This window comes from Cheilinus undulatus, linkage group 19 (assembly GCF_018320785.1).
Source record: "Cheilinus undulatus linkage group 19, ASM1832078v1, whole genome shotgun sequence".
In the NCBI taxonomy this organism is placed as follows: Eukaryota; Metazoa; Chordata; class Actinopteri; order Labriformes; family Labridae; genus Cheilinus; species Cheilinus undulatus.
Genome location: NC_054883.1, coordinates 32,787,063 through 32,813,844, shown reverse-complemented (window position 1 = coordinate 32,813,844; position 26,782 = coordinate 32,787,063). Strand labels below are relative to the sequence as shown.

Below are 26,782 nucleotides of genomic sequence, written 5' to 3'. Positions count from 1 at the left end.
GGTTTAACCTCTTAACCAATTGCTGAATGTGAGGAGTAAAAGACAGGGAATCATCAATCAAAATGCCTGGGTTTCTATAACATGAAACAAATTGGATCTGTGAACCCTGAGAAGTGGAGATCGATGGCAGGCTCAGTGGCTTAGATTTAGCATTTGATAAGAGCATGATTTTTGTTTTTTTCTGCATTTAAAACAAGCTTCAGGTAATATGGCTCTGTGGCTCCCCTGAAGTTCTGTGGCGCCCCTCAGGGGAGGCCCACCTCACACTTTGAAAACCCCTGGCATAGATAAATAAAGCTATTTAGAGTCAAAAAGAAACCAGGACATGGTGTATGCCAGTGCACGGATAACTTGATTGCATACAAATGTGGTCAAAGTTGTTGCAGTCCTTCCTCATCCTCCAAACATTTACTGTATTTCACAGAAACCATTAAATCTAAAAAGACTTTATGTTGTGCCAAAGCAGCTTTTGCTGATGAGCTGATGAAGCAGGAGCAGGAACAGGCGAGGTTCAACGAGGCGAGGAAGATCTCTGTGGTCAACGTGAACCCGACCAACATCAGACCGCACAGCGACACGCCCGAGATCCGCAAATACAAGAAACGCTTCAACTCAGAGATCCTCTGTGCTGCGCTGTGGGGTGAGACAGACAATGACACATCTTCACAGTAGTAATTTCAATAATTCTTATAACACTTGCTGTGAAAATCTGACGTGTGTGTATTTGCAGGAGTTAACCTGCTGGTGGGGACAGAGAACGGTCTGATGTTGTTGGATCGAAGCGGACAAGGCAAAGTTTACAACCTGATCAACCGACGGCGCTTCCAGCAGATGGACGTCTTGGAAGGACTCAACGTCCTGGTCACCATCTCAGGTTGGTCAAAGTCTCACAAAGCTTTAACCAGAGTAAGCATTACTCTGTAATAGTATAATATAGAAGGTTAGGTTGTTGTGGAGGCTGTTATCCTCTAAGTGGAGGCCCTAGTTTCAACTCTGATCCTCTGCTTGTTTCCCACACTCTCTCCTCAGGACATCCTCCTGTACCCACCGAGGCTTAAAATGCTCTAAATTCACTGAAGCAGGCTGAATAGTTAAATCCCCCCCCCCATTGTAGATGCTCATCACAGCCTTCTCATTGTTTTGTTCTTCTGTTTCCTGTTTCCCTTGGTTACAGTCATCTCTTTAATTGTCATGTACTCCCCACTGCTTTAGAGCACAAATAGAAAACAAAACAAAACGTCCAACATAACGAAGATGTCTAGTTTTTGCAAGATCTATTTTTGTTTTGCCTCTTTGAAAAACTGGAAGCATACAAAAGGGTTGCACATTTACTACCTAACTTATATTTAACTGAATGCAGCACAAAGACAAGATATTGCTTGGAATTGAATCCGAATTTGATGCCTGCAACATGTTCCAAAAAAGTTGGGACAGGAACAAGAAAAGACTGAAATTTGTGCATTGCTCACAAAACACCTGGAACATTCCACGGGTAATTAAGTAAAGTAGTAACAGGTGATAGTACCATGATTGGGTCTATAAAAGAGCATTCTAAAAAGACTCTGTCTTAAACCTCATAATTTGTTATCTTATGCACCATCACATTAAAAACTGTCATCATTCTGTGATATTACAACATGGGCTCAGGGACACTTCAGAAAACCATCATCAGTTAACTCAGTACTCAGTCACTGCATCTACAAATGTAAGTTAGGCCTTTACCATGCAAAGTAAACAGCATATCTGCTCCAGAGCTGGTCTGGGATTGACTGACCTGAAGAGGGAAACCTGTACTGTGGTCTGATGAGTCCACATTTCAGATTGTTGAAGTAATGACCTTGGAGTCCTCCTGGCTTAAGGGCCTGTGTCTTGGCTGGCTTTTTAGCAGTGGCTGTGCTTATTTTCAATTCACAACCAATGTAATCCAGTGTTCTGAGTGCTCAGCGTCCTGGGCGGAAATAGTGCCCTCAGCGTCAGTTGCTTTTGTCTCTGCACTCAAAGCACTCTGGGTTGAAAACTGTTCAACTGTTGGACAGTGCTGCACTCGTCAATGTCACTTCTTCACTTGCCAATCAAAATCAAGAAGGGACGGGACTAATAGCCAGGACAACCCGAGCATTAACAACCAGCTGTTAAGAAGATAGATAGAGCCCTCGCTATCAGCTCCAAGCTGCCCATACCGTTCTGCACAATGTGATTCTGTGTTGACTACAATTAAACTTTATCTGAGGACTGGTCATAGGTAGATTTATCGAAGTCCACTACAACTCTGCTCGGTGTAGGCCTTTCTCCCTTGGCTGCTGCATGCGTGTGTCAGTCCCTTTTGTTTCAGCCTCTTCATTACTTCCAGCGATGACTAACTCAAAATCCCCCCCTACCGCTGTTTATATTAAGCCTTGGGTTAACCGGGAAAACCTCAGTGAGATTGAACTTCTGCTTTCCGAAAGTGTTCTGGTAAAACTTTCCTTGCATAGTTTCCAGTAGCGTTGAACACACTCAGAGATGGGCTTGGTTTGATGTCATTCACGTCATCTTGAATACATACGCAACTTAATTAGCCATGCGCTTACTGTATGAGGAGATAAACAACCCCAGCACCGGGGTACGGACAGTAGGTGTAAAGTTAGGCTACTTTGAGTTTATATTAAAGGATTCTCACAACATGTCTTCTAGGTAATATAAGATATAATATGCAAGTATTCCATATTTACTTATCTGGTCATTGGCATATTTTCTGCTGGACATTTTGACCGGTAATATTTTTATCTGTTGGAATTCTGCCCTTGAAACCGGCCAAAGACCGACAAATGCCAGCTAATGGGAACTCAGCTGCAGCTGCTGCCTGTGTCAGGATAGGATTTCTTTACACTGTCTGCATGTTTCTGTGTGAAATGTCTTTGAAATTCAGAAATATGAAGCACATAGAGCTACTTTAACAACATTACAAATTCTACCGAGGAAAGTGGGATTAATTTTTTGTAACGTAGCAACAATAAGTGATGGCGAGAAGTGCTCTGGAGTAGAGGTCCTGAATAGAGACACACAGCCTAAGAGGAAAAGGACCATCAAGATTGTTATCAACCAGCATTTTTGATGGTGGTGTTGTATTGGTGCTCAGAGCATGGATCACTAGCACATCTGTGAGTGCTGCATTAATACAGAGAGACTCATACATACAGGTTCTATCCAGTTAACATCTTTTTCAGCTTTTTCTTCTACTTATTTTAGTAAAGCAATACCAAAGCACATTCTGTGGAGTTACAACAGCATGGCTTCACAGTGAAGAGGGTGGTGCCTGCATGTAGTCCAGACCTGTCTCCTGTTGAAAATGTATCGAGCATTTTGAAGCACAAATGCAACAACAGAAACCCTGCAATGTTTCTTCAGTCCCCAGACATTTATTGTGTTCTTAGACAAAAAGGTGATGGAATACATTGGTAAACATGCCCCTGTCCTAACTTTTCTGGAACATGTTGCAGGCATCAAACTCAGAATGTATGTATTTCGAAATATCATGAAGTCTATCAGACTGAATATGCGATGTCTAGTCTTTGTGCTGTATTCAGTTAAATATGGGTTGAAAAAGATTCACACATCAGAGTTTTCTGTTTTTATTTACAATGTTCACAGTGTCCCAGCTTTTTTGGAATACATCTTGATTTATTCTGTGTTAAGGTCAAAAACACTACTATTATGGGAAGGTTTGTACTAAGGACATTGTTACGTCTGGAAATGTTGCTTTTACTTTTAAAACCTTTTTTTAAGTTTCGGCTTGAATTAAGCAAAAGAACATTTTAACACGAGTTAAATACGACAGAAAAACAATGAAATTATCATACAAACAGCAAACTAATAAAAACAATAAAAATTCCACAATGCATGTTCCAAAAAGGATAAAACCATAAGTCTTAATCATTTTGGTTTACATACCAGAAATAAATGGGATGAAGAGTTACTCCATCATTCATTAATTATCTTTAATTATCATGTACGATTTGTTTATGTTTAGTCAAGTGATACTTGCACTAATGAGGCACAGGGATTACATGCTAAAAATGCCTTGAATGTTTCTCTAAGGCAGGCAGTGATTTCTCTTTTTTTTATTCCTAACCAGGGAAGAAGAACAAGCTGCGTGTTTACTATCTGTCCTGGCTGAGGAACAGGATATTACACAACGACCCCGAGGTGGAGAAGAAACAGGGCTGGATCACCGTTGGGGAACTGGAGGGCTGCGTGCATTATAAAGTCGGTAAGAAAGTTGGCTTCTGTGGTTTATCAGGACGTGAATCTCATGTTCAGCATTAACCTGAGGTATTGGTAGACACCTGGGGCTTGTAGACCAAGGGGCCTCAAACCATAGGCAACAGTATGCATCAAAAGTGAGGTATACATTATAAGTTAATAAATAATTCAGATAAGCATATAGAATTTAAGAATGTGCCCAGAATGTGAACAAAGTCAGACATTTTCCCAGTGCGTGTTGGCCTCCATCAGGGCTGCCTCTTACCACCAATCCTGGTTGTGATTTTCATGGACAGGATCTTAAGGCTCAGTTGTGAGGAGGAGGCTTTCTGGTTAAGGGACCTCAGAATTTAATCTCTGCTGTTTGCTGATGATGGGGTTCTGTTGGCTTCCCTAGCTCGGGACCTTCAGCAGGCACTGGGGTGGTTTGTGGCTGAGTGTTAAGCGGCTAGTTTGAGAGTCAGCACCTCTAAGTCTGAGGCCATGGTTCTCTGCAAGAAAATGGTGGATTGGACCTTCTGGGTGGGAAGTCTCTGCCCCGAGTTAAGGAGTTCAAGTATCTAGGGGTCATGTTCAGTCAGGGTAGAGTGGACTGGTGGATCTGTGCAGCAATCAGCAAGAGGTTGATCAACCTCCCAACCATCACCTATGGTCATGAACTCTGGGTAATGACTAGGACTGAGATGGTGGATTCAAGCAGTTGAGATGAGATTCCTCAGGTGGGTGTATGGGCCCAGCCTTAGCGATAGGGTGAGGAGCTCAGACCTCTGAAGGAATCTTGAAGTAGAGCTCCTGCTCCTACACACCAAAAAGAGCCAGTTGCCTCCTGGTCACCTCCCTGTGGAGGTCTTCCAGGCACATCCAATTAGGAGGAGACCCAAAGGTAACCCAGAACTCGTTTGAGAGGTTATACACCCCAGCTGGCCTCAGCATCTCTCAGGAGGAACTGCAGAACATTGCTGGGGAGAGGATGTTTGTGTGGACTTATCTTTTCATGATGCCAACGCGAGCTATCCTTGGGTAAATAGAAGAAGATGGATGGATTGTGCCCAGTGTCAATAAATTAGCTTAAAAATTGAGTTTGATAGTTGAAAAAGTTCCCTGGAAAGCACCCATGGACTCCTCAATCCCATCAGAAACCATAGCGTTGGTGTTGGCTTCTTTCTTGAGTTTCATGGGGTTAACAGGTTATCGTGAGTTCAAAAGTTCCGCAAAAAGTTGAGTTGGTTTCTTGTTTCTTTTTGGCACCCTGACTTTTATGTCGGTCATCATTATAACGTTTGAGGACTCTAACCAAATCCATGCTGATCACACTACAATAAAAATGTGTATTTCCATTGCACTGATAAGAGAGAGTAGGCTTTGCATCAAAAATAAACTAGTGATTGTTGCAGCCCCTCCTGTTGGCCTGTTTGCACTACTAAAGAGACTCATCCAGGTTGTTACCTAATGCTGGTCCACATTAACATCTTTTTCGGCAGTTGTGGTTATACTCGCAGCCCAAATCTTATTTTAGAATTCTAAATCTTTAATATATTCCACACTCTTTTTTTCTGCTCTTCCTCCTCCTTCAGTGAAGTACGAGAGGATTAAATTTTTAGTGATTGCTCTGAAGAACTCTGTGGAGATCTACGCCTGGGCGCCTAAACCTTACCACAAGTTTATGGCCTTCAAGGTGAGAGATGTAAAAGTGGATTAAAGGCCTTGTTTTATGTAGATGAGTTTAATGATTGTGATTATTAATTATTTCCTTATTCTTTTCAGTCGTTCACTGACCTACAGCATCGCCCCCAGCTGGTAGATCTGACCGTAGAGGAGGGGCAGAGGCTAAAGGTCATCTACGGCTCCAGTGTTGGCTTCCACGTCATCGACGTTGACTCCGGCAACCCTTACGACATCTACATCCCCTCACATGTTAGTCCCAGTGTGTGTGATAGAGTGTGTCTAGATGATCAGACTATTCATTCATTTAAAGTCAGCGTAAAGCAATAGCTGAAATTGTAATTCAGCTGAGACACGATTATTTTACAAGCCCTTACAGCTCAGCCCATGCTTTGAGTATGAAGGTTTATATACATTGTGTACACCTCACGTCTGAAGTGCTCAGGTTCCAGTTAGATCTGGAGCACCTGGGCCTTGTCGTTTCTCCAAGGATGCAGAGCCAGCTTCCTTCAGCCTTGCTGTCTCTCTAAGCAAAGCCAATGCCTGAACCATAAATTCAGCTTTGTTTCAGTTAGCATCTTTCATTGTGTATTCCAAGTTTACTTATTTTTAGTTATAAATATTAATTTATTTTTGCACATCCTGATCCCTAATATATTTTTGCCATGACACATGAACCGACAAACTGGGGGCTCGTCCGTAGTACTGTAATGTTGAAACTTGTAGTTTTAAACAATCTAATGGGAGAGCCGAAGATGATAAAATGCTCAGTGCTTTCCCATCATGGTATCACTGGGGGATCAGATTGAACTAAGGACCTCAGTGCATTGACTGATCATTTCTGATTTTGCTTTACACTGACCTTAAATGTATGTGCATGCTTGGGTGCTAGCATGTGCATGACTGCATGCTAATAAGTTATCATTCAGGCCAGTGAGTGAAAGAATGAATGGGTGAGAGTGAGGCAGTGGAAACCTGTGATGATGGCTTATGATTCTTTGATTGTATAAATGAGCAAGTGTTTGACTAACTATGTGAATGAATGTACAGAATGATATTCAAAAAGATAGGGATTAAATTGAAGGTTTCTTCATTCCAACCCAAAAAGTAGAGCTGCCCTCATTAATTAGGATTATAATCAGCTGATTTTCATTAAAATTACAGGATCAGACATCAAAATTAATGATACCCACTTATTACAAAACTGGTCACCTGTGGTTAATGCACAAATTTTGTCATAATGTATTAAAATAAAGATTTAAGGAAAGGAAAACTGGATTTTGTTGAGAAGCTTGAATAAATACAGTTTCCTTGGCAAAGTAAATTAATAACATAATACAGCTGATTTGATGCTTTAAAACTTATTGACTTTTTGTTGATTAGATTATTTGCACTGTTTAGCCAGTTCATAACTTTCATGTGATGTCTTAAGCCCAGTTCAGACGAAAGATATGCAACGCCACGAGTTGAAAATGGCAATTCACTGACAACCGCCCACTTTATCTAACAACATAAACTGGCATTTATAGCCCTCAAAATGAGAATCATTCTCTTTTCACCTCTATATGCTTTCAGGATTCTAAAACCAGCTGTCAGCGACTTGACAGCCTAAGTTGTTGGTGACATCATTAGACTACTCGGTTCAGACTGCTGCGACTTTTGCTAGAGACGTTCTAAAACCGTTTTGTCTCGACGCAAATCTTTGGTCTGAACTGGGCTTTAAACTCACACACATTGGAAAGTAAGAATGACTTGTTACTGCTGTACACTACTGAGAAGTGAAAGGTTTCAGTTGCCACTTCCGTGTTTTAGTCAGTTATATCTGTATTTTTTAATGAAAGAAATTTTCTGGTCAACTGGTTACACTAACCAGCTAGAAAAGCTACAAACAGAAAACCCAGAGAGGAGCTGACAGTGGATAAATGCTATAAGACACTCCGCTGTCTCAGATTTCTCCTAATCGATCAATTCAGTACAGTGTTAACCTGATCAAATATTATTCTCTAACATTACAGTACCAGAATACTGACTAACAGCTGACAGTGATCCTGATGCAATTATTCAGTAATAGGAACAAGCTAATGTTAGCTAGTTAGCACCAATCTAGCTATTAACTATGAAGAATTTCTTGCCCTTCCTCTCCCAGACAGCAGCATTGTTTACCCAAACACATCATAAATACATGAAACAGTCTGTACTTTTGTAGATTTTCATAATGTTGGTGGTGTAAGGAGAATAAATCTCCTCTACTGTAGATGCACCAGTATGGAAGCATCACTAAAGCTAAGTCCTGGCTGGGACTTTTCTGGTGTTAGTGATTTAAATAGTGCCTCAGAGTCCAAAGTGAGTTAAACTTACAGACTGGATTAATATCTCAAGTGGTGGCTGCCACTGTTTGAGGCAATTTTCTGGCCCCTCAGACCTCCATGCAGTAAAAGTTATGAATCTATTGGGCTTAACTTTTTCTTCAGTTAATAATTATGTAAATAGATGAACGTGTAATGGAAGAACTGTCCCTTTAAGTTGTACTTACTTCTCTATATCAGTATCCGTAAAAATCATGATCAGGGCATCTCTACTAAAAAGTTTAGTTTGTTGATGGTAGAGTTTGTATTTCAAAAATAAAAGAGAGAACATCACTGCAGGAAAAATTCACAGTTCATAGGAAATCCTTTAATATTAAAACAAACATCATTGATTCATCAAGTCAGGATAGATCTTCGGTGTGAATGAATGCATGAATGATGAAAAGTGATGTCAGAATGGATAAATCCATTAATGGGTGACTGAGTGGGTCTATGAATGGATGAAAGTGGTGGAGTGGGTGAACCGGCGTCCTCTTCTAACCAGTCTGCTTACAGTAAGAGATGGATGCTGGAGGGAGACGGTAACCATAGCAACCACCTCACATTGCTCTTGGCAGCCATGAATCACGCTGTGCTCATGTCTGTTTCCATGGCGATTGCGTGGCTGTGGAGCGGGAGACTCTATTGTTGCAGCAGTTTCTCCTCTCTCAGGGTGGGAAAGGTTGGGGGGTTCAGGGGTGGTCCAGACCCCCATGTAGGCTTACATCAGCTCCTAATCCAGTGCCCCCCACCCTTCCTCCCGTGTGTCGCCCTGGCAGATTCAGGGTCAGGTGACCCCACACGCCATCGTGGTTCTGCCGAAGACGGACGGCATGGAGATGCTGCTGTGCTACGAGGACGAAGGCGTCTACGTCAACACCTATGGACGCATCACCAAAGACGTGGTGCTGCAGTGGGGCGAGATGCCCACCTCCGTCGGTACGTCAATCAATCAGCTCGCTTCTCCCTGACCCCTGACCTCTAGAAGCGGTTATAGCAGACCATCTTTCACCCTCACACCTCCTCCGTTCAGAGCTCCTCCTCCTGCCTCCTGCTTTCACTCACACCTGTAGAGATAAGAAGCCCAGGCTGTAGCCTCACCTGTCTCATCGACTGTTTAAAGAAATACAACAAAGTTTTTGGGAGGTTGAACAAACTGTTCAGCAATATTTGGAAAAGTGATGAACACTTATTGCCCACAGTAGAGACCCAACCTATCCATAGAAACTGACACTTTTCTAGTTTCATGCCAATACCTTGTTAGCATACTGCAAAATTTATTTTATAAGGGTCCAAAGTGACAAAAACCTTTTAAACTAAATAAAACTGACAGAAGTTTTCCTGCAGTCAGTCTGAAAAGACATGAATAAAGACAAGAAAAAGAATAAAATGCCTGATGCTGCTGCACCAAATAGTGTTCAGTGGCAGCTTTTACTGTTCTACACCTTTGTTTGCCCTCCAGGCATCCATGCAGTCATGTGACTGAAAGCCATGGATAGACAGTTATAACAACCTCAACATTTTTTTGTGTGTTTTTGCATGAATCACTGCAGTATAGTAAAAGACACAAGAAGGGCCTTGTTGTTAGTGTTTTCATCACTTTACTTACGTACACTGCAAAAACTCGGTTCATAACAAGTGAAATAGCTTGTCAGAAATATCGTATTATATTTATGAGAAGCGCTTGCCTTGTCCGTATCTGCCTGTATTTCAAACGGGTATGTGCTGAAAATATCAGCCTTTACCGATTGTAAAATTGGCCTTTATAGGCTGAAAACATTATCCCCTATCAGCTGTAATATCAGCCTATATCGGTTGTAATTGTTGCCCTAAATCAGTTGTAAATATCTGCATTTATCAGCTGTAAATATTGGCCTTTATCAGGTATAAATATCAGCTTATATTTGCTGTATATGTTTGCCTATATCAGCTGTTAATATTATCCTTTCCCACATGGAAAATCAGCCAAATTAAACTATAGATATCAGCCTATATCAGCTGTAAATATTGGCCTATATCAGCAGTGAATATCTGCTTTTATCAGCTGTAAATATTGTCCTGTATATTAACTCTAGATAATAGCTTATATTGGCTGTAAAAATGGACTATATTGATTGCTAATATTGACCTAAAGGTTTTATTGACTGAAAAAAATCTACCTTTATCAGCTGAATAGTCAGCCAACATCACCTTTAGATATTTTTCTTTTTCAGTAAATATTGGCATATCAACTGTAAATAGTGGCCTATATCGGCTATAAATATCTGCTTGATTTGGTATAAAAATCATCCTATATTGGTTTTTGATATGACCGTTATTGGCTGTAGATAATGGACAATATTGGTTGTTTATTTTGGCCTATATCAGCTGTTAATATCAACCAACATCAGCTGTCAATAGTATCCTAAATTAGATATAAATAATGGCCTATACTAGCTGTAAATATTTTCCTTTATCACCTGAAAATATCAGTTTGTAGAAGCCTATATCAGCTGTAAATAACAGCCTATATCGGCTCTCAATAGTGTCCTAAATTGGGTATAAATATCGGCCTATACTAGTTTTAAATATTTGCCTATGTCAGCTGCAAATATTACCCTATATTAGCTGTAAATATATGCTTATGCTGGCTGTAAATACTGGCCTTTATTAGCTGTAAATATTGGCCTATATTAGACGTAATCAGCCCATATTGGCTGTATATTAGCTTTTAATATTGGCTTTTATTAGCTGTAAATATTGGGTTATATTAGATGTAAGTATCAGCCTATATTGGCTGTAAATATAACCATATATCATCAGTTAATATTTTCCTTCATCACCTGTTAGTACCATCCTATATTAGCTGTAAATGTTGTCCTATACTGGCTAAAAATGTCTGCCTATTTTAAATGCAAGTATCAGCCTTTATGGGCTGTGAATACCTGCAATCCAGCCACAAATATCAGCCTGTATTTGCTCTAAATATTGGTCCAAATTAGCTGTTAATATTAGCCTATTTGGCTTTATATATTAGCCGGAAATATTTTTCTTTTCAGCAGTAAATATCACCCCATGTTAGCTGGAAATATCAACTTAGCTATAAATATTAGTCTTTATCAACTATTGATATCGGTATCAGCTAAAGTAAACTTGCTAATACTGTTAAATCTATAGTGTAATGCCTGAATCGCTTGCTGAACTGGCTGCCAGTGCAGCAAGTGATCAACACAGATCAAGTTAATGAAAATGAGATGTACAAAGCTGTTTAAAGATGCTTAGTAAAATGTATATTTTTGACAAATACTTTAGCTAAGGTTTGACTTTTTGCAGTGTAATGATTTAATGAGTGTAAACCCAAAAACTTGAAGGTGTATTTCTTTAATGTCGTGTTGAACATCCATTTCTGCATGAGTTGACAACAACAGGTCCACAGAGCATTCCCTCTAACCCTCCTCAGTCCTCACACAGAGACGACATCTTCACTCCTGAATCTATGGTATTTCTTTATTCTCTGGAGGAAAATGCTTGTGTGTTGTTCGTCTGCTCCGTCCTCTTGTTCTGTTCAAATGTTTACTTCAAAATGTTTCAAACAAGAGCTCCTCATCCATTGTGACATTCATCCTTGATTGCATGAGAAATAATGAGGTATTTGTGAGATCCAGCAGTCTAAAAGTGAGATCAAAGTTTAGCCTGCGATGATAGCATAGTGCAGTGCATCTAAACTGATCTATTATTTAGCAGCACGCTCAGTCAAAGCACACACAGAGGAAACTCGAGCACATCAAGGATGGATCTGGGATCTTCTGATCCGAGTCGTCTGTGTTTTTCCATGGGGCCCTCGCTCTGATTCTCAGATGTCAGTGTACGATATCCGGAGTGATTAAACATGTATGTTTGACTGACTGTGTCTGCGTCCTGTAGCACTGCTGGTTTACTCTGTGTGTTTTTGTGTGTGGACATCATCTTCTGTTAACATGTTTGTGTGTATTAAACTGACAGACCAGAGTTTCTCACAGCCAAGCCCAGCCTCAGCCCCTCACAACAAACCCAGAACAAAAACCTGCATTGTCGTAGCGTTTTATTTTATCCTGCACCAACGCTCTGATGAATACCTGCTGGTCGATATCCTGCCTCTACAAAACACTCAGAGCTGCATTTCAGGGATGAAAAAAAACAAACAAAAGATAACCTTCAACTGGGCTTTACTTCTATGAGAGTGGAAAGTGTTGAGATCAGATCATGATCAGAGATGAGACCCTCTTTGCAGGCCTTTTCCACTTGTATATATCTCATGGTTTCATTGCTATCAATAAAACTCCATAATTGCTACAGTCATTTGAGTGTATAATGTTGGAATCCAGCTACATTAGTTGATACCAATATATGACCCACCCCCCCCATATAATGCAACGTGTAGCTCAGCTTAGCTGGTAATAAAAGCGCCTTACTGATCCAGACTTAAACCCCTAAATCCTGATTTGTATCTCTGCAGTGAAGCTCCACCATGGCACATCCATGTAGCCTGAACCCTACCTAGAGGCCTCTGCTCATAGCTGACATGCACCAAAACTGAAACTACAGGTCAAAACTCCATAGACTTCAAGCCCTGTGATTTGTCCGCTGGGTAGTACTGGGAGACTACCAGTCTCTGAGTAATGTTTACAGGCATATTTGCTCTCTTTGATCAGTCTGGAGTAGAAACCAGCATAGATTTGGGTGTAGAAATCATCTTGCGACAAGTTCCACATGTTATTCATGAAATATCTGGCCAATCACAGCTTACAAATGAGCTGGCGCTTATAAATATTAAAGCTGATAATCTTGCATAAATACCATGCACCTGTATATTCATGGTTCTGCCTTCCTCGCCCCAAGGCGGCCCATAAGGGGGGTTAAAGTGGAGAGCTTTATGGGACCTCGCCAAACTGGGGGCCCATGGAGATCAGGATAATCATGACCCACTGTAAAGTTGATCTGTGAAAATAATCTTTTTTCACCTGAATAATAACCATTCACAGCAAAAATGATGTTTCAATTTATGCTGAAGCACAATATAGCTTTTTCAAAATACAAACCCATTTTCATAAGACACATTACCTTTATATTAGTGATTTTTACAATGTGGATGGGCTCATTGAACTAAATGATCAGGAAAGTAATGTCAGACTTCACAAATGTCAGGATGCCAGACATTAGAGCAGAAGAAACTGAGACACCTTTTTTGGAAAATAATATAATAATTGTGAAAAGAGACAAAAATAATGAAAAGTAGCAAGAATGGATTAAAGTAGTTAAAAAAAGGTTGAAATGTGGCCAAAAGGGACAAAATGTGTCATCAATGGGCAAAAATGGGTACAAAGTGACCAAGAATGGGTAAAAAGTGGAAAAGAAGACAAAGATTGACAAAAAAATTGGCCAAAAGTGGCAAGAATAGACAAGAAGTGGCAAAAATATGTCATCATTGGACAGGAATGAGTACAAAGTGAACAGAAATGTGTGAAAAGTGGAAAAATGGGCAAAACAGACCAAAAAAATTGGCCAAAAGTTGGTTGAAAGTTCCAAAAAGATGTTTCAGAAAAGGGTAATAAGTGTCAGAGATTAGCAAAAAAAATGCAAAATTTGGCAAAAGTGGTAAAAAAAAACAAGAAGTGTCAGAAATGGGTGAAAAAGGGGGAAACTGGATAAAACTGGGGGGGTGCAAAAGTGAGTGGAAAGTGGCAAAAATGGGGGAAAAATGGCAAAAAGGCAGCTAAAGTTTGCAAAATGTTCTTAAGAAGCAAAAACAGGTTAAAAGTGGCAAGAAGATGTTGCAGTAATGGATGGAAAAAGTGGTTTACAAGTACCGTGAATAAATAATTTTAGCATCAGAAAGCTCTGACACTTTTTTATTAAGCATATATGGTTGTGTTCCAACAAGAGCTGGGAATTTAATCCTAAATTAGATTAAATTTCAGTATGACCTGCTGCAGTTTTTGAATCACAAACAGTGCAATATTTCCTTAACCTGAAATGTGTCAAAAACACCAGTTTGATACAAATTTGTTTTGCTGCAGAGATGTTTTGCTCGACACATTATATGAGCATTCAAGTGTCTTTTTTTAGAATAGTTTACAAAAATACTACTTTACTGTTCATGTATATGATATTCTTCATCAAAATGAGACTAACTTAAAAATGATCATCCCCTTCAGTGTAGCAACTAATATCAAATTTGCTGAGATATTTCTTTCAAATCTTTCACCCCTACTTTAATTTATCTAATGTTGTGGTGGTTAGAAGATACAATGATTTAATGCTTGTGTTTGTTGAACAAAACATAAGATTAGGAATCTTAAAATCATCACATATTAAACTGCAGTATTGGAGAAAAAAACCCAATTAGATTATTTTCACAAATCATCGGCCCTCATCCCTGCTCCTTTAACACATGCGTGCTCATTCTTATTCTTATGCAAACACCAGTATGAAGCTAATAGTTAAATTTACTGTCGTACCTTATCAGGATGGACTTTGTACATTTTTTCTTCTCCAGTAGAAAGTTGCCACCTGCAACTGCATCCAAGATACTTCTGTCAATAAATCAATTTTCCCAACTATCCTTTTAAAGCAATAACTGTGGCTTTACTTAACCGTTTATGTAACTGCACTGACTGAAGTTTTATTGATACATGTGCAGCTTATGAAAAGCCAAGAATGCTAGTGTCATCTCAATAAAATACCAACATTAAACTGATCCAAATCATTGGATACCCTGAATTCCTGTAATCTCAGTGTCGTCCCCAACATCAGCTCCATCACGTCTACAGCTCAGAGGTCCTGATTGTTGGAATCCACCAGAAACTGCTGCAATAATCTCCTCCCTCCTGGTGGTGAGGCGGAGGAGGCCTCAGTGTGTGACTGGCTTGGGTGTGAGACTGGTCCTGAGCTTTCTCTTGTCCCAATCCCTCTCTGTCTGTCTGTGTTTGTTTGTTTGTATGTGTCTGTATTCCCCGTCCTGTCCCTGCAGCCTACATCCACTCCAACCAGATCATGGGCTGGGGAGAGAAGGCCATTGAGATCCGCTCAGTGGAGACGGGACACCTCGACGGAGTTTTCATGCACAAGCGAGCTCAGCGACTGAAGTTTCTGTCAGAGAGGAATGACAAAGTGAGTCTGACAACACCTGGACATCTGTGTACCTCAGATTCAGGGTGCTTCCACACTTATATCTCATTCACTTCAGTCCAGCTCAGATTAAACAATAATACTTCGCATTTTTCCTTTGGGGTGTTTTGTGTTCATGCTGAAATATCATAAAGCAGGCCAAAGAAACACACTGGTGATGAGCTGTCTTGATGTCATCACAGCCTTCTTTTGCTACTGGGAAGGTACACCAGCGGCATGCTGTGCGTTTTAAGCCTGAACCTTCAGTGCTGATAGCCTCATCATGATGTCACAGCTGTAGGTTGTGATGACAAGTCACAACAGAGAACTCCAGATGGGTGCAGGAAGTCATTTCTGCACAGGGAAGTGCTGTCACAATGGCAAAGTTTTGGACTGTTTATGGCTGTGCCGGCCATTCAAATGGAAGAAAACAAAACAAATCAATTTTAGCTACTTTTGAGACCCAAATATAGTGACATATTAAGACAGTAAGGTTTAATTGGACGTGGATTAACAGTTGGAAATCAACTTTTTTGCCTATCTGCCACTGTGGCTGGTGGATTCAGAAATCTAGCAGCCACTTTCTTTAACAGCCACTTTATTTTAATGATCAATATAATGCAATAAGGTATGATATAATAAGATAAGATTAGGAAATTTGGTTATTACAGCAGCTTAACGAGAGAGAGATAAGAAATTAGCAATATATAACAAAAGTGAGGTATAAAATGTGCAAACGATACTTAAATACAGTATAACAAAATTAGGGCTTACAATAGCTCATGTCAAAGACTATTCATTAAACTGAAATGTTTCAATGGCAATTTCCTGCATTTGGAGTGTCAGGCTTGAAAAAATTTTATATTTTGTGCACAATTTCCGAAAACAGTGGCCGAAAACTGTAGTTCTCTTACGGCCCCTCTTGCAGACCCTAACTATGAGACACAATCTGTCAGATTGTACGTGCCTTGATTTGCAAGTGCAAATCCAGTTTTAGATTAAAAAAAAAAAAATTAACTTTATTCATAAACAAAATCAGTTAGCCGTTATCTTTAGCAACGTGAGCTTAATCAAGTGTAGCCAAAGCTTACATATCTAAAGCTAATGTTGCTACGCAGTGTATGTAGCTACCATAAGTTTTGTAGTTTGGTTCGAATAGATATTTATGAGCTTCGTCAGCTTGAGCTTCAGTTATGTTAGCTACGTAGCTACGTTATCAAGGTAGTGCCATTATCGATGTAGCTCTTGCAATTAATAGAGCTACGTAAGCTGTGTTCCCTACATTGGAACATTTTTGTGGAGGACAAGCTTTTTTCCGTGAGCAGGGTTAATTAAATGTTTTGTAATCAGGTTTCGCTGGTCAGGTTTGTTGACTTTTAAGTTTAGATCCTAAATTAACCCTAACCCTTACTCTAAGCTAACAGAAAATTTGATCCAATTTTATTTTTTAATTTCTTCTTTTCACCATTGTTTCCTAACAGTTCTTTTTTCCTGCCCCTAATCTGCACATCATAAGTATCACATGATGGCAAACATCCCATCGTACTGATTTGAAAAAATTGCATAAAAGTATGAAATATGAAGTAAATGCCATCTGTACTCAGCTCCAAATCAGATAGCTAGTTAACTCTCCAACAAAATGTGTCAATGGTTGACTTACAGCAGTGAGGAGGCTGAATATGTTGTTGATATTTGGGCAGATAGATGTTTTTGTTGAATGTCTTACACTGAAAAATACAGAAGTTAAAAACCTGTGAATCAGCACATGGGAACTTAATTTCTGTTAAGTCAGACATTTTAATATGAGCGTTATTGGACCTCATGCGCTTTTGAAGCCAGCCTCCAGTGGACACTTGAGGAACTGCAGTTACTGCTTTCATTTTTTTTTTTTTATATTTATTTTTGGGCTTTTCATGCCTCTATTACACAGAGGAGGACAGTGATAGAGTCAGAAACAGGAGAGAGCGGGGAGAGACATACGGCAAGGGGCCATAGGCCAGATTCGCCTTAGCCAGCTAGGCTATCTGTGCACCCCCTGCTTTCATTTTTCATCATCCCAGGTTCTTGTTTTGGTCTAACGCCGTCGTCTCCTCTGGCCTGCAGGTTTTCTTTGCCTCTGTTCGCTCTGGAGGCAGCAGTCAAGTCTTCTTCATGACCCTCAACAGAAGCTCCATGATGAACTGGTAACCTGCCTACCGTCGTCTTCTTCTTCTTCGCTCTGAGCATCAGCCGACATCAGGAGGGAGGGACGGCGGAGGATGATGGGAGGATTTATGTGTGTTTACGATGTGTGTGTGTTCCTGGAGGAAAAGCTGCTGAATTAGACACCTAGAGGGAGATTTAGACCTTCATACAGATACCCTCCACCTACAGGAGGCGCTGCATCCCTCACTGATGATTACACTGCCTGCTGGACAAAGGGGATACCATGCTCTGACAGTGGACGATGCCTTCACCTTCCATGTGGATTTTTGATGGTTGTCTTTGAGTGTTTGGATCCAGACTTTAGCGGACACTGACATCACGCCGAGTAGCCTTTGACTTCCCCATTTGGTCGAATGGGAAGCTGTAGAAAAGTTCTCTGTGTAGCACATTAATGATTTCTTACAGGGTGTTCACACTGCGAGTACAATTTGGCCTTCTACTCTGCTTGTCAGCGGGAATACCGGGGTTAGGACTGCATTTGTTGCAGCACATCAGGCTTCTTAGTGGGTCAGCATTATTGGCTGTAGCATCAGAAGCAGAAGAAATAGATGAAAACTTTGGCTTTCATCAACACAAAAAATATACCTAACACCTTTTGAGATATTGAAATCCCTTTACAGGCGATCAGCAAGGTATTTCTCTTAAAATTCAGCAAATTTAGTTTTCTCCTTTCCCAAAAAGCCTTTTTAAAGTGGATGAGTCCTTGAACTCAAACCAAAAAAATTACTGCAAGCAGTCAAATTAAAGGGGACCTGTTTGAGAAATCTTAAGCTCCATTATTTTAATGCACGGACTCCAGGGGGGTCATTTTGCATCATGCACAATCTTATCACATCACATTCTTTCTTCGGCCGCAGTTATTGTTTTTATGGACTGGAGCATGATTTCAACTACATTTTTTAATAAGGGGTGCAGGCAAACTAAAGAACATTTAACAGTTTAGCCAGGTGATCGTGCACATCCTTAGCTGACAGGATGGAAACTTGTGCAGTGATATAATAATTTTGGCTAGCCTTCTAATATCTTATTTACAAGGGAGAAAATGGAAAGAACACAACAGGTCCCCTATAACAAGCAGCTGCTGACCAGAGATTAAACATTTACTCTTAGACATCCAGTAGAGTCCCTGAACCAACATCTGATTCAAGATAATATGTTGACAATCGTGAGAGAAACATACTAAAATCTGTGGTCAACAATACAATCAGTAATCAGAAATATCAGTGTTAAACTTTAAAGACCAAACATTTAAGTAACCTATATCTACAGAGAACTGTTTGCATAAAAAAACAAACAGGCAAGCTACAAAAAAAGCCAGTTTTCAAAACTTGCATTGTCTGTGAGCTTCAAAATCTCCTCCTGCTTGTGCCTGCAGCACAGAAATCTACTTCACTGAGCTTTTCCAAAACTATTTATGCCAAATAGGCGCTAAAAAAACAGGACCAGGTTAAAAATACTGTGACTCCCCTTTATCTTAAAGAACAGATTATTTTTTCACAGTTGTTACTTCCACCCTTTTAAATTGGTCTGACAGGGCTAGCTACACACTAGACGATTTTAGGACTGATTTCCCGGCCATCCTCTTCTAACCATTGGAGCAGCACGGCCTGATTCAGACCTTGTTGCAACTAAATATTTGTCCAAATTATTCTCAAGTGTGGTGTGTCGGTTTGATTGTTTTACTGCTCCAAATCAAGTCTTAGATCGCTTTCACTCCAGAGCTGTTTGGTCCACTTTAAAGAAACCCTAGTCTGTCTCCCAGTTCATTTGGAGTAGTGTGAAAGCTCATACAAACTCTGGTGCAGACCAAACTAGTGAACTCAACTCAAAAAACAGGGGTCTCAGTCAGCTTTGTGGGTCGGACCAACTTGTCAACCAAAGGCAGGAAGTGGCATACGCATAATGATTTATTGATACTTTCAAATTTATGTCAACATCTTGCTTGGCGTCTGTATGGCCATAGTAACATGTTGTAACTCTTATTTTGGCTCGTCTTCTTGTGAAACACAGATATTATATGAACACATAAGCAAGAGCAGAAGTCCCAGGACAGCATTGTCCAGACAGTTTGGTTCCTTTGACCAAGCACAATATGAAAGTGAGCCAAACCACATGAAAGTACAATAACGTTGCAATTTCAGCCCCTGATCAAATCCAGTCCTCTGACTCTCAGGTGTGAAAACGACCTTAAACTAACCAATTTTGAATCATAAATATCAGGATCTTCGATGGTTATGATTCTAGAGAAATAAACTTGCAAGCCAATGGGTTTGGCTTTGTAGGCAGATCCATCTTGCAAAACTGACTAGACTAATCAGCATCGTTTAAAGAGAAGGAGGCGGCAGCTCTGACATGGTTTAGCTGAATCGACCGCAAGTCTGTAAACAATGGCGGCCTGTGAAGAGATTAGTGTGGATGCAGCTATAAGCAAAACTATTAAGAGATATGGAAACAAATCTGCAAATGCATAGATAGATTTGAAAACGTGTGCACAAATCCACAAACAGATCTACAAATGCGTGCAAAGATGTGCAAATCTGTGAAAAGATTTGCAAATTTGTAAAAAGATCCACACATGGGTGCACTAATCTGCAAATGTCTAAACTTATTTGCCTTAATTTGTCAAAATGCTCACAAGCCGTCAGTTACAACGAAAGACTGCCTCTCAATTGGCTGTCAATACACACATGAATTTTGCAACACTTCTGCTGCTCATGAACTGAAGTAAGTTTTCTGAACCAAAATAAACTAAGTCCACATTTACAAATTGGTCTAATCATTTGCAGATTTGTGCAAACATTTGTGGATCTGTGTACAAATTTGCAAATCTTTTTTTTTCTTTACAGATTTGCACATCTTTGCATGCATTTGTGTATCTTTGCACACATTTGTAAATCTTTGCACACATTTGCAGATCTGTACAGGCATCATTGGATTTGTGCACCCATTTGAAAATCTTCACATTTGCAGATTTGTTAACAGATCTGTGTATTCATTTGCAAATAGTTTTGCAACAATAATCGTTCCATATCATAGCTAATTGAGAGGCAGACTTTAGTTGTAACCGATGGCTTGTAAGTATTTTGACAACTTAAAGCAAAAAAGAGTGAGTTTATTGAACCAAAATAAACTAAGTGCACAATTACAAATTGTTCTACACATTTGCAGATTTGTGTTGTACACATTTGCAAATAGTTTGGCAACAATAATAACTCCATAAAGTGTCAAGTACAGTTGAAACTGAAAAATAAGATCAGCTTTTAGAATAATGGCATCAAAACCAGAGCCTTTCTAATGTCTCATGCAAGATGTACCACAACAGAGCTGAGAGACAGCTTGAGTGTCCTCTATTTTTGAATCACCACTGGGTAATCATTACTACAAACAGCATGTGTGTGGTCTGTCGGTCTGGCTGAATCATTTCATGTGTGCTCTTGAGGGTTATGATGTTAAAAATCAGTTGAAACTGTCCTTATGTTGTTAACATCAGTTAGGATTTGAAAACCGTCCCGTGTGTAGCTAGCCAGAGCCTTTGGCCAAATGTTGGATTCTGTTCTCACATATAAGACTCCTCATCATTTAAACCCCTTCTGATAGCGGTGATTGCTTTATTAAAACTCAATGGAAGTTTCTGGGGCTATCAACTTGTAGCAAAAATTATAGATGTCTTCTTTTGCGCTGTCAGACTTTTCCTCATGTTATAAATAGAGGGCTACACCAGAGTCCATCCACTGTGTCCAACCGTTGCACACGTCAAGGGTCGATTGTTCCTTTATCTGTCTGAGACGAGGCAACCCTCTGTGAGTCCATGACGGTGTTGCTCACAGTGTGAACACTCATTTCCAGTGCTGCTTCTGCTCAAACACCTTTCTGTGTCTGTTTCCTATTAGAAGAGAAAAATAAAAACAAGCAGCTAGCATCGCAGGGGAGACGAGATGTTGGACCAGAGGACGCTGCTCAGCTACGGCGGCTACACTGTCCTGGTATTTTGCTAATAGGGGAAGGAAGCTTGTAGATATTGTATTATTGCTGCAGCAGCAACACAAAAACAAATCTTCACATCATTTCTCACAAAAAAAGAACTTGGCATAGAGTAGTTGGGAGTTTCTACTTTTGCTGCCCTTCGTTCTCTCCACCTTTTTCTGTCTCTGCTGTTCTGTGTACACCGCACTGTGTAAATACTCACCTTGATGTTAAGGGCAGACTTTATGACGACGGTGTGAGGACTGAAGAAAAAAATAAGGAACGGTCTTGCTTTATTTGTCACACCTCTGTGAAATCTGTCCGTTCTGTACTTTCTCTTATTTTTTCTGTTTTTTAGACCGAAGCAAAAGTGCGGTCAAACACTCCGAGTTTCTTCTCTGTAACCCATCACTGTTTCTTTATTTGTGCATTCTGCATGATTACACCCATGTTTCACCACTTGTTATGAATTGTAAGTTTATGGCAATACACGGACTGATTCAACTTTAAAGCAGACAATGAGACAAACTTTCTACAGGCACCCAAAAAAGCTTTTACTCACATGCTAAGCTGTTAATTGATCTTTAGCTATTATTAGCCTAGCATCTCAGCTTTTTTTCCTAAGATTGGTTTTAACAGGGGGAGCTGCATTTGTCAGATTTTTTCATTCTGATTTTATACTGAAATTTCCCCACTTGCTTCCCCTCCCAGTTCCCTCCGCTGACCATAAAACAAACTGCAGGAAACTTCCTGCATGGAGGGACAACAGTGCACAAGAAAAGTCAAGACTTTAGGGTTGTGAAAAGGGCCAATATGATGTTTTTCAAGCCTTTTTGTTTTAACATTGATGATTATGGCTTAAAGCTCATCAAGGTTGAAAATCAAGCAGCCTCTTTTACCAACTATGTTTAAGTTCTGTCTTAAGATTTGGCAAAAAGTCTATACTAAACTAAAGTTTAAATGCATTTCAAGTTGCATCATGGAAACGTAAGGCTGATCTTATCTAGTAGAGCTCAGTGTCCAAACTCACCAAAATACTGTTGCAATTACGATGTTTTCACCTAATTTGACCATTGAGTAAAATACATTTTAATGCACTGTGTGTCACAGCGCTGCCTCAGATGCCTAAACAGGCCAACAGCTGAACATACCTTATTATAACTGTCAACAATCCTCATTGTAAGCAGGCATTAACTAAAGCCTGCATCCTTCATAGTTATTATTTAAGCATTAATAAACTACAATGTAAAACTGAACAAGTTGAAACTGGTCAAAATTTTTGTTGAAACATTATTTTGAAATTTTGCCTTTTTTGATTAAACTGCACCGTAGAAACATAAATTAAAAATTAGTTTTAATTCCAACTCAAAACAACAGGTTTAAGCATTTTTTATGAAGCTACATGTCCTTCAACCACTGTGATTTTCCCTTATTGCTATTGGTAAGCCAGCTTAGGTGACTGTGTATGACAAGTGCACACTGAACCAGGAAGTTCTCTTCCATTATGTTCAAGTACCATCCATTGAATATTACAGTGGCTCCCCTCTCACTGAGTCAGTAACTTCACTCATGGTGCAAAAGTGTCTAATGCCCAAAGGCATGCCAGGAACAATGACAAAAAAAACACTTAGAATGATTGAGTACTGTTTACTTAAAACTAAAAATGTGTTCAGTCAACCCAGAAAAATAGAGCTGAAATAGCTATTTGAATTTTTTTTTTTTTTTTTTTTTTTGTGTTATTTTTAACCTCCAACTGTTTGGTCTTACAGTGTGGGAAAATCTTACTGAAATTGAGAATCTCTTTTTCAGGACTTTCCTGGCCAAGACAGCAGCAGGAGTTTGAGACAAACAACATGCAGTCATACACAGCAAACATAATACAGGGTAGGAAGTCTTACATCAAGGATGTCCAAACTATGTCCCAGGGACCAAATGCCCTTGACCAATCAGTGCAGTTTTTGTTTGCCTGCAGCAGATTCTAAAAATAAAATAAAATATTAGAACAAAGAACTTGTCCTTGACTTCCTAGTTTGAGCACAAGGTGGTGCCACTTTGCTATAAATATAAACAAACATTTTGAGAAGGCAATTGAGATATTTAAGAGACATTTCGTATAGGATTGATGCTAATACGCTGTGTTGTGATTGGCCGAAAACACATGCAGGAAATAGATCTTTTGTTTAGATCCTCAGGAGGAGAAATTACACTCCGAATGAATCATAAGAGGAAAATTGATGCACCTTTAATAGTACTAGAATATTACAAACAACAAACCTAAAAAAGGCTCTATAATACAGAAATGTCTACTGTTTGACAATTCTGTTCATTTACGCTCTCTGTACTTGGCCAGCGTTGGTCAAGCATAGTAAAACAATGGTCAGTAAAGAAATGAGGGGGATTCACTGTGGGCAGGTGAAAAGGAAATCAGTCTCTCCATTAAGATCCTCAGCACACAGAGGCATGTAGGGCTCAAAAATCTCCTAGTAGAAGTGTTTTTTTTTTTTTTGTTTTATGAGCTATAAGCTGTAACCATGAAGATTAAAATAAAACAGGCTTGCTATCACTCTAGAACATATAAAAGTTTCACTCTTTTTAGTTAAATTACAGGGAAAATGAACGTTCCCACAATATTCTAATATTTTTGGATGCACCTTTAGGTAACAGACAAATTTCTACAAAGGAAAATAAAAGATGCCGTTAAGACATATTTTATTGGTGTTACATTCAGAGCGAGCAGGTTGCACCTCTGCTCCTCTTTCTGTTTTTGGTGGGGTTGACCTTTAGGTGAGGGTCCCAAGATGCTTGTGTTTGTGGGATTTTAAGCGGGCTGTGAGAGAGGGAAAGGTGTTCATGTTCTACTTGATTTTCTTTTATTTCTAACTGGTCTTTAAGGATGTGATGGGTGTTAGCGAAGCCCCTTTAAAGGCCGGCTGAAGCCTATAACACGTGCAGGATGTTAGCAGTAATGGACACCCTGAAGGTCTGTTTGAGATACCATAGATTAAAGATATATATACTGTAAGAATTTCCGTTATCATACTGATCAATTTAGAGAAAGACAAAAAATAACGTTCACTTGTTAAAGCTTAGTTGTCTTTCTACAGAATAGAGAACATAGCTATAAGAATTTCTAAAAAAATACAATGTTTTTATTGTGGTATTATTTGTATTTGTATTTCAATTTTGTACGTATCAAGACTGTGAACGTGTGTATGGCTGAGTGTGTGTTTGAGTGAGCAGGTGTGTGCACAGGTGTGCAACATGCATGTGAGTGTATGTGTTCACCTTGTCTGAATCACTGGAATCAGTCGAAAGACAACCTCAATCTGGTAACACACATCTGTGATGTTTGAAATTCTATAATAAATGTCCTCTCCTTGTACAGCAACACCTCTGGAGTCTCTGTCTTTATTCCAGCCTGGATTCGAAGGTCAGCAGAGCTCTTGTCACATCATGAGGACTCAAAGTTGTGTCGTTGGGAATCTTTATTGGGTCGCCAAATGAGTTTTTATAACGTCTTTGCTACAGTATTTATTTCTGCAGTACAAATTATAGCCACATGGGTGGGCTTTAGAGAAGAATCAGCGTAATTGAAGCCCAGAAAATTTTGAAAGAAGTAGATGCAATTTACTGCATTCCGGGGCATTTTATCATGTTTTTAGATTGAAAATTATCTCCCTCTTTCATTTTTTTTTTCCTTGGAGCTGACATGGTCTGCAATTACTGACAACCATACATATACTGAGGCACTGGGTGTTAGAAATTTTTGAAAATACTGAACTTCCCAATAAGCCATGTGACATTTTCCTTAACTACCTGTCACCTTTCAGCACTCACCTCAGCAACAGAGCTGTCTCCACTGCCCCTGCCTCACTCTCAATCTCAACCATCTATATCAGGAGACATGGAGATGCATTGAGCAGTCTTTCATATTGATAATTGAAATAAGCTTAATGTAGATTGATCATATGAAGATTTCTGTGATGTAGCTATGTAATGTTATCAGCATATCACATACGAAGGAAGTATAGCAGCTTAATAATTACACAGGCTACATAAGAAATGAGGCACCTCCCTAAAAGATGACAGCAGTTTGACACTTCAGAAGCTGTCAAACTTGTGTTCAGACCTGGAGTCTATTTTTAATGGACGCTGTCAGAGAGAGGAATAACATCATGAAAGTGAAAAAAAGTGAGTAAAAAGACTCTAAATATGTTTAGAACTACAAATGAACTTTCTTCTGTCAATTCTTGTTTTTATAATGTCACAGTTCCAACCCTCATCCTTTATCTAGGCTTAGGACTGGTGAAAATGACTCGAAAGATACTCTGGCAGTTACTTTAAATTGTATTTTTAGTTGTTGTTTTTTTAAATTCTATTTTTCATAAGTTTAGTTTTCTTAACTTTGGTTTAAATTTGAAATGTATGGTCAATTTAAGAGCCTACATTTTTGAATATGTTTAACCATTTGATTCATAATATGTTTTTCTTTTTTTCTTCGGTTCAAAATTAACCAAAAAGAGACAATAGAAAAACTGCCAAAGTCACGTGGAGGGTTAGTCTCCTGCTTCACCGCAGCCGAAGGGGACTGCTGTGTCAAGACTTGGTCGCCTGTACGAGCTTTGGGACAGGGAGGAGCTCACAGCAGCCCCCGCTGCTCACTGAAAGAAGCAGTGCGTACCTTCACGTCAGAGTCTCCTAAAGTCTCCAGTAACACCAGAAAAAGTCACTAGATCTGTCACTAGTCGCTTTTTTAAAAAGAGTAGCTAGAGGGGTCTGAATACTCGCTAAATATAGCGACAACGTCACTAGGTTGGCAACACTGCACCTGCTTAAGGTGCCTGGTGAGACCGACGTGCCAGCCTGCTCGGGTAGCTAGCCCGCTAACATTCTTAGAAAAGCTGGCTGTTTGGCCATGGAAGAACGCGATTTAGTTGTTTGGTCACTCAAGGGAAAACTTGGGCAACTCTAACTTACTTTCCTTTTCTAAAACTCCTTATGTCCATCTCTCGTCTGTAGAACAGTCAAAAAAAGTATTTCAGCAAAAGCTGGACATTTTGACATTTGCTATCGCTGTCATTGATCCGACTCTCTCGGTCTCAATTCTTGGCATGATGCGGCTGTGAGCGTAGGAAACCAGGAAAACGCGGAGTGGATTTTTCTTGATATGGGTATTCCCCTACTGATAAAGTGGAACGGATTTGATTGTGAAGCGGCTGTGTGTGTAGGTAACCAAGAAA

The 26,782-nt window shown here is 39.7% G+C and overlaps 1 protein-coding gene across 6 annotated transcripts in view; it reads left to right on the top strand.

The window, feature by feature from the left end:
- tnikb (TRAF2 and NCK interacting kinase b) overlaps nucleotides 1–24,916 on the top strand; it is a 98,830-nt gene extending 73,914 nt beyond the window's left edge. For 5 of the 6 annotated variants that reach the window (XM_041813846.1, XM_041813850.1, XM_041813849.1 and 2 more), the window contains 8 exons: nucleotides 467–640; nucleotides 731–874; nucleotides 4,115–4,249; nucleotides 5,817–5,917; nucleotides 6,007–6,156; nucleotides 9,029–9,188; nucleotides 15,238–15,377; nucleotides 17,478–24,916. In XM_041813846.1, coding sequence (XP_041669780.1) covers nucleotides 467–640; nucleotides 731–874; nucleotides 4,115–4,249; nucleotides 5,817–5,917; nucleotides 6,007–6,156; nucleotides 9,029–9,188; nucleotides 15,238–15,377; nucleotides 17,478–17,561 — 1,088 coding nt within the window. In that variant the 3' untranslated portion in view covers nucleotides 17,562–24,916. The remainder of the gene's footprint in view (nucleotides 1–466; nucleotides 641–730; nucleotides 875–4,114; nucleotides 4,250–5,816; nucleotides 5,918–6,006; nucleotides 6,157–9,028; nucleotides 9,189–15,237; nucleotides 15,378–17,477) is intronic. The other variant, XM_041813848.1, reaches the window with a different exon arrangement.
- Nucleotides 24,917–26,782: the final 1,866 nt, after the last annotated feature.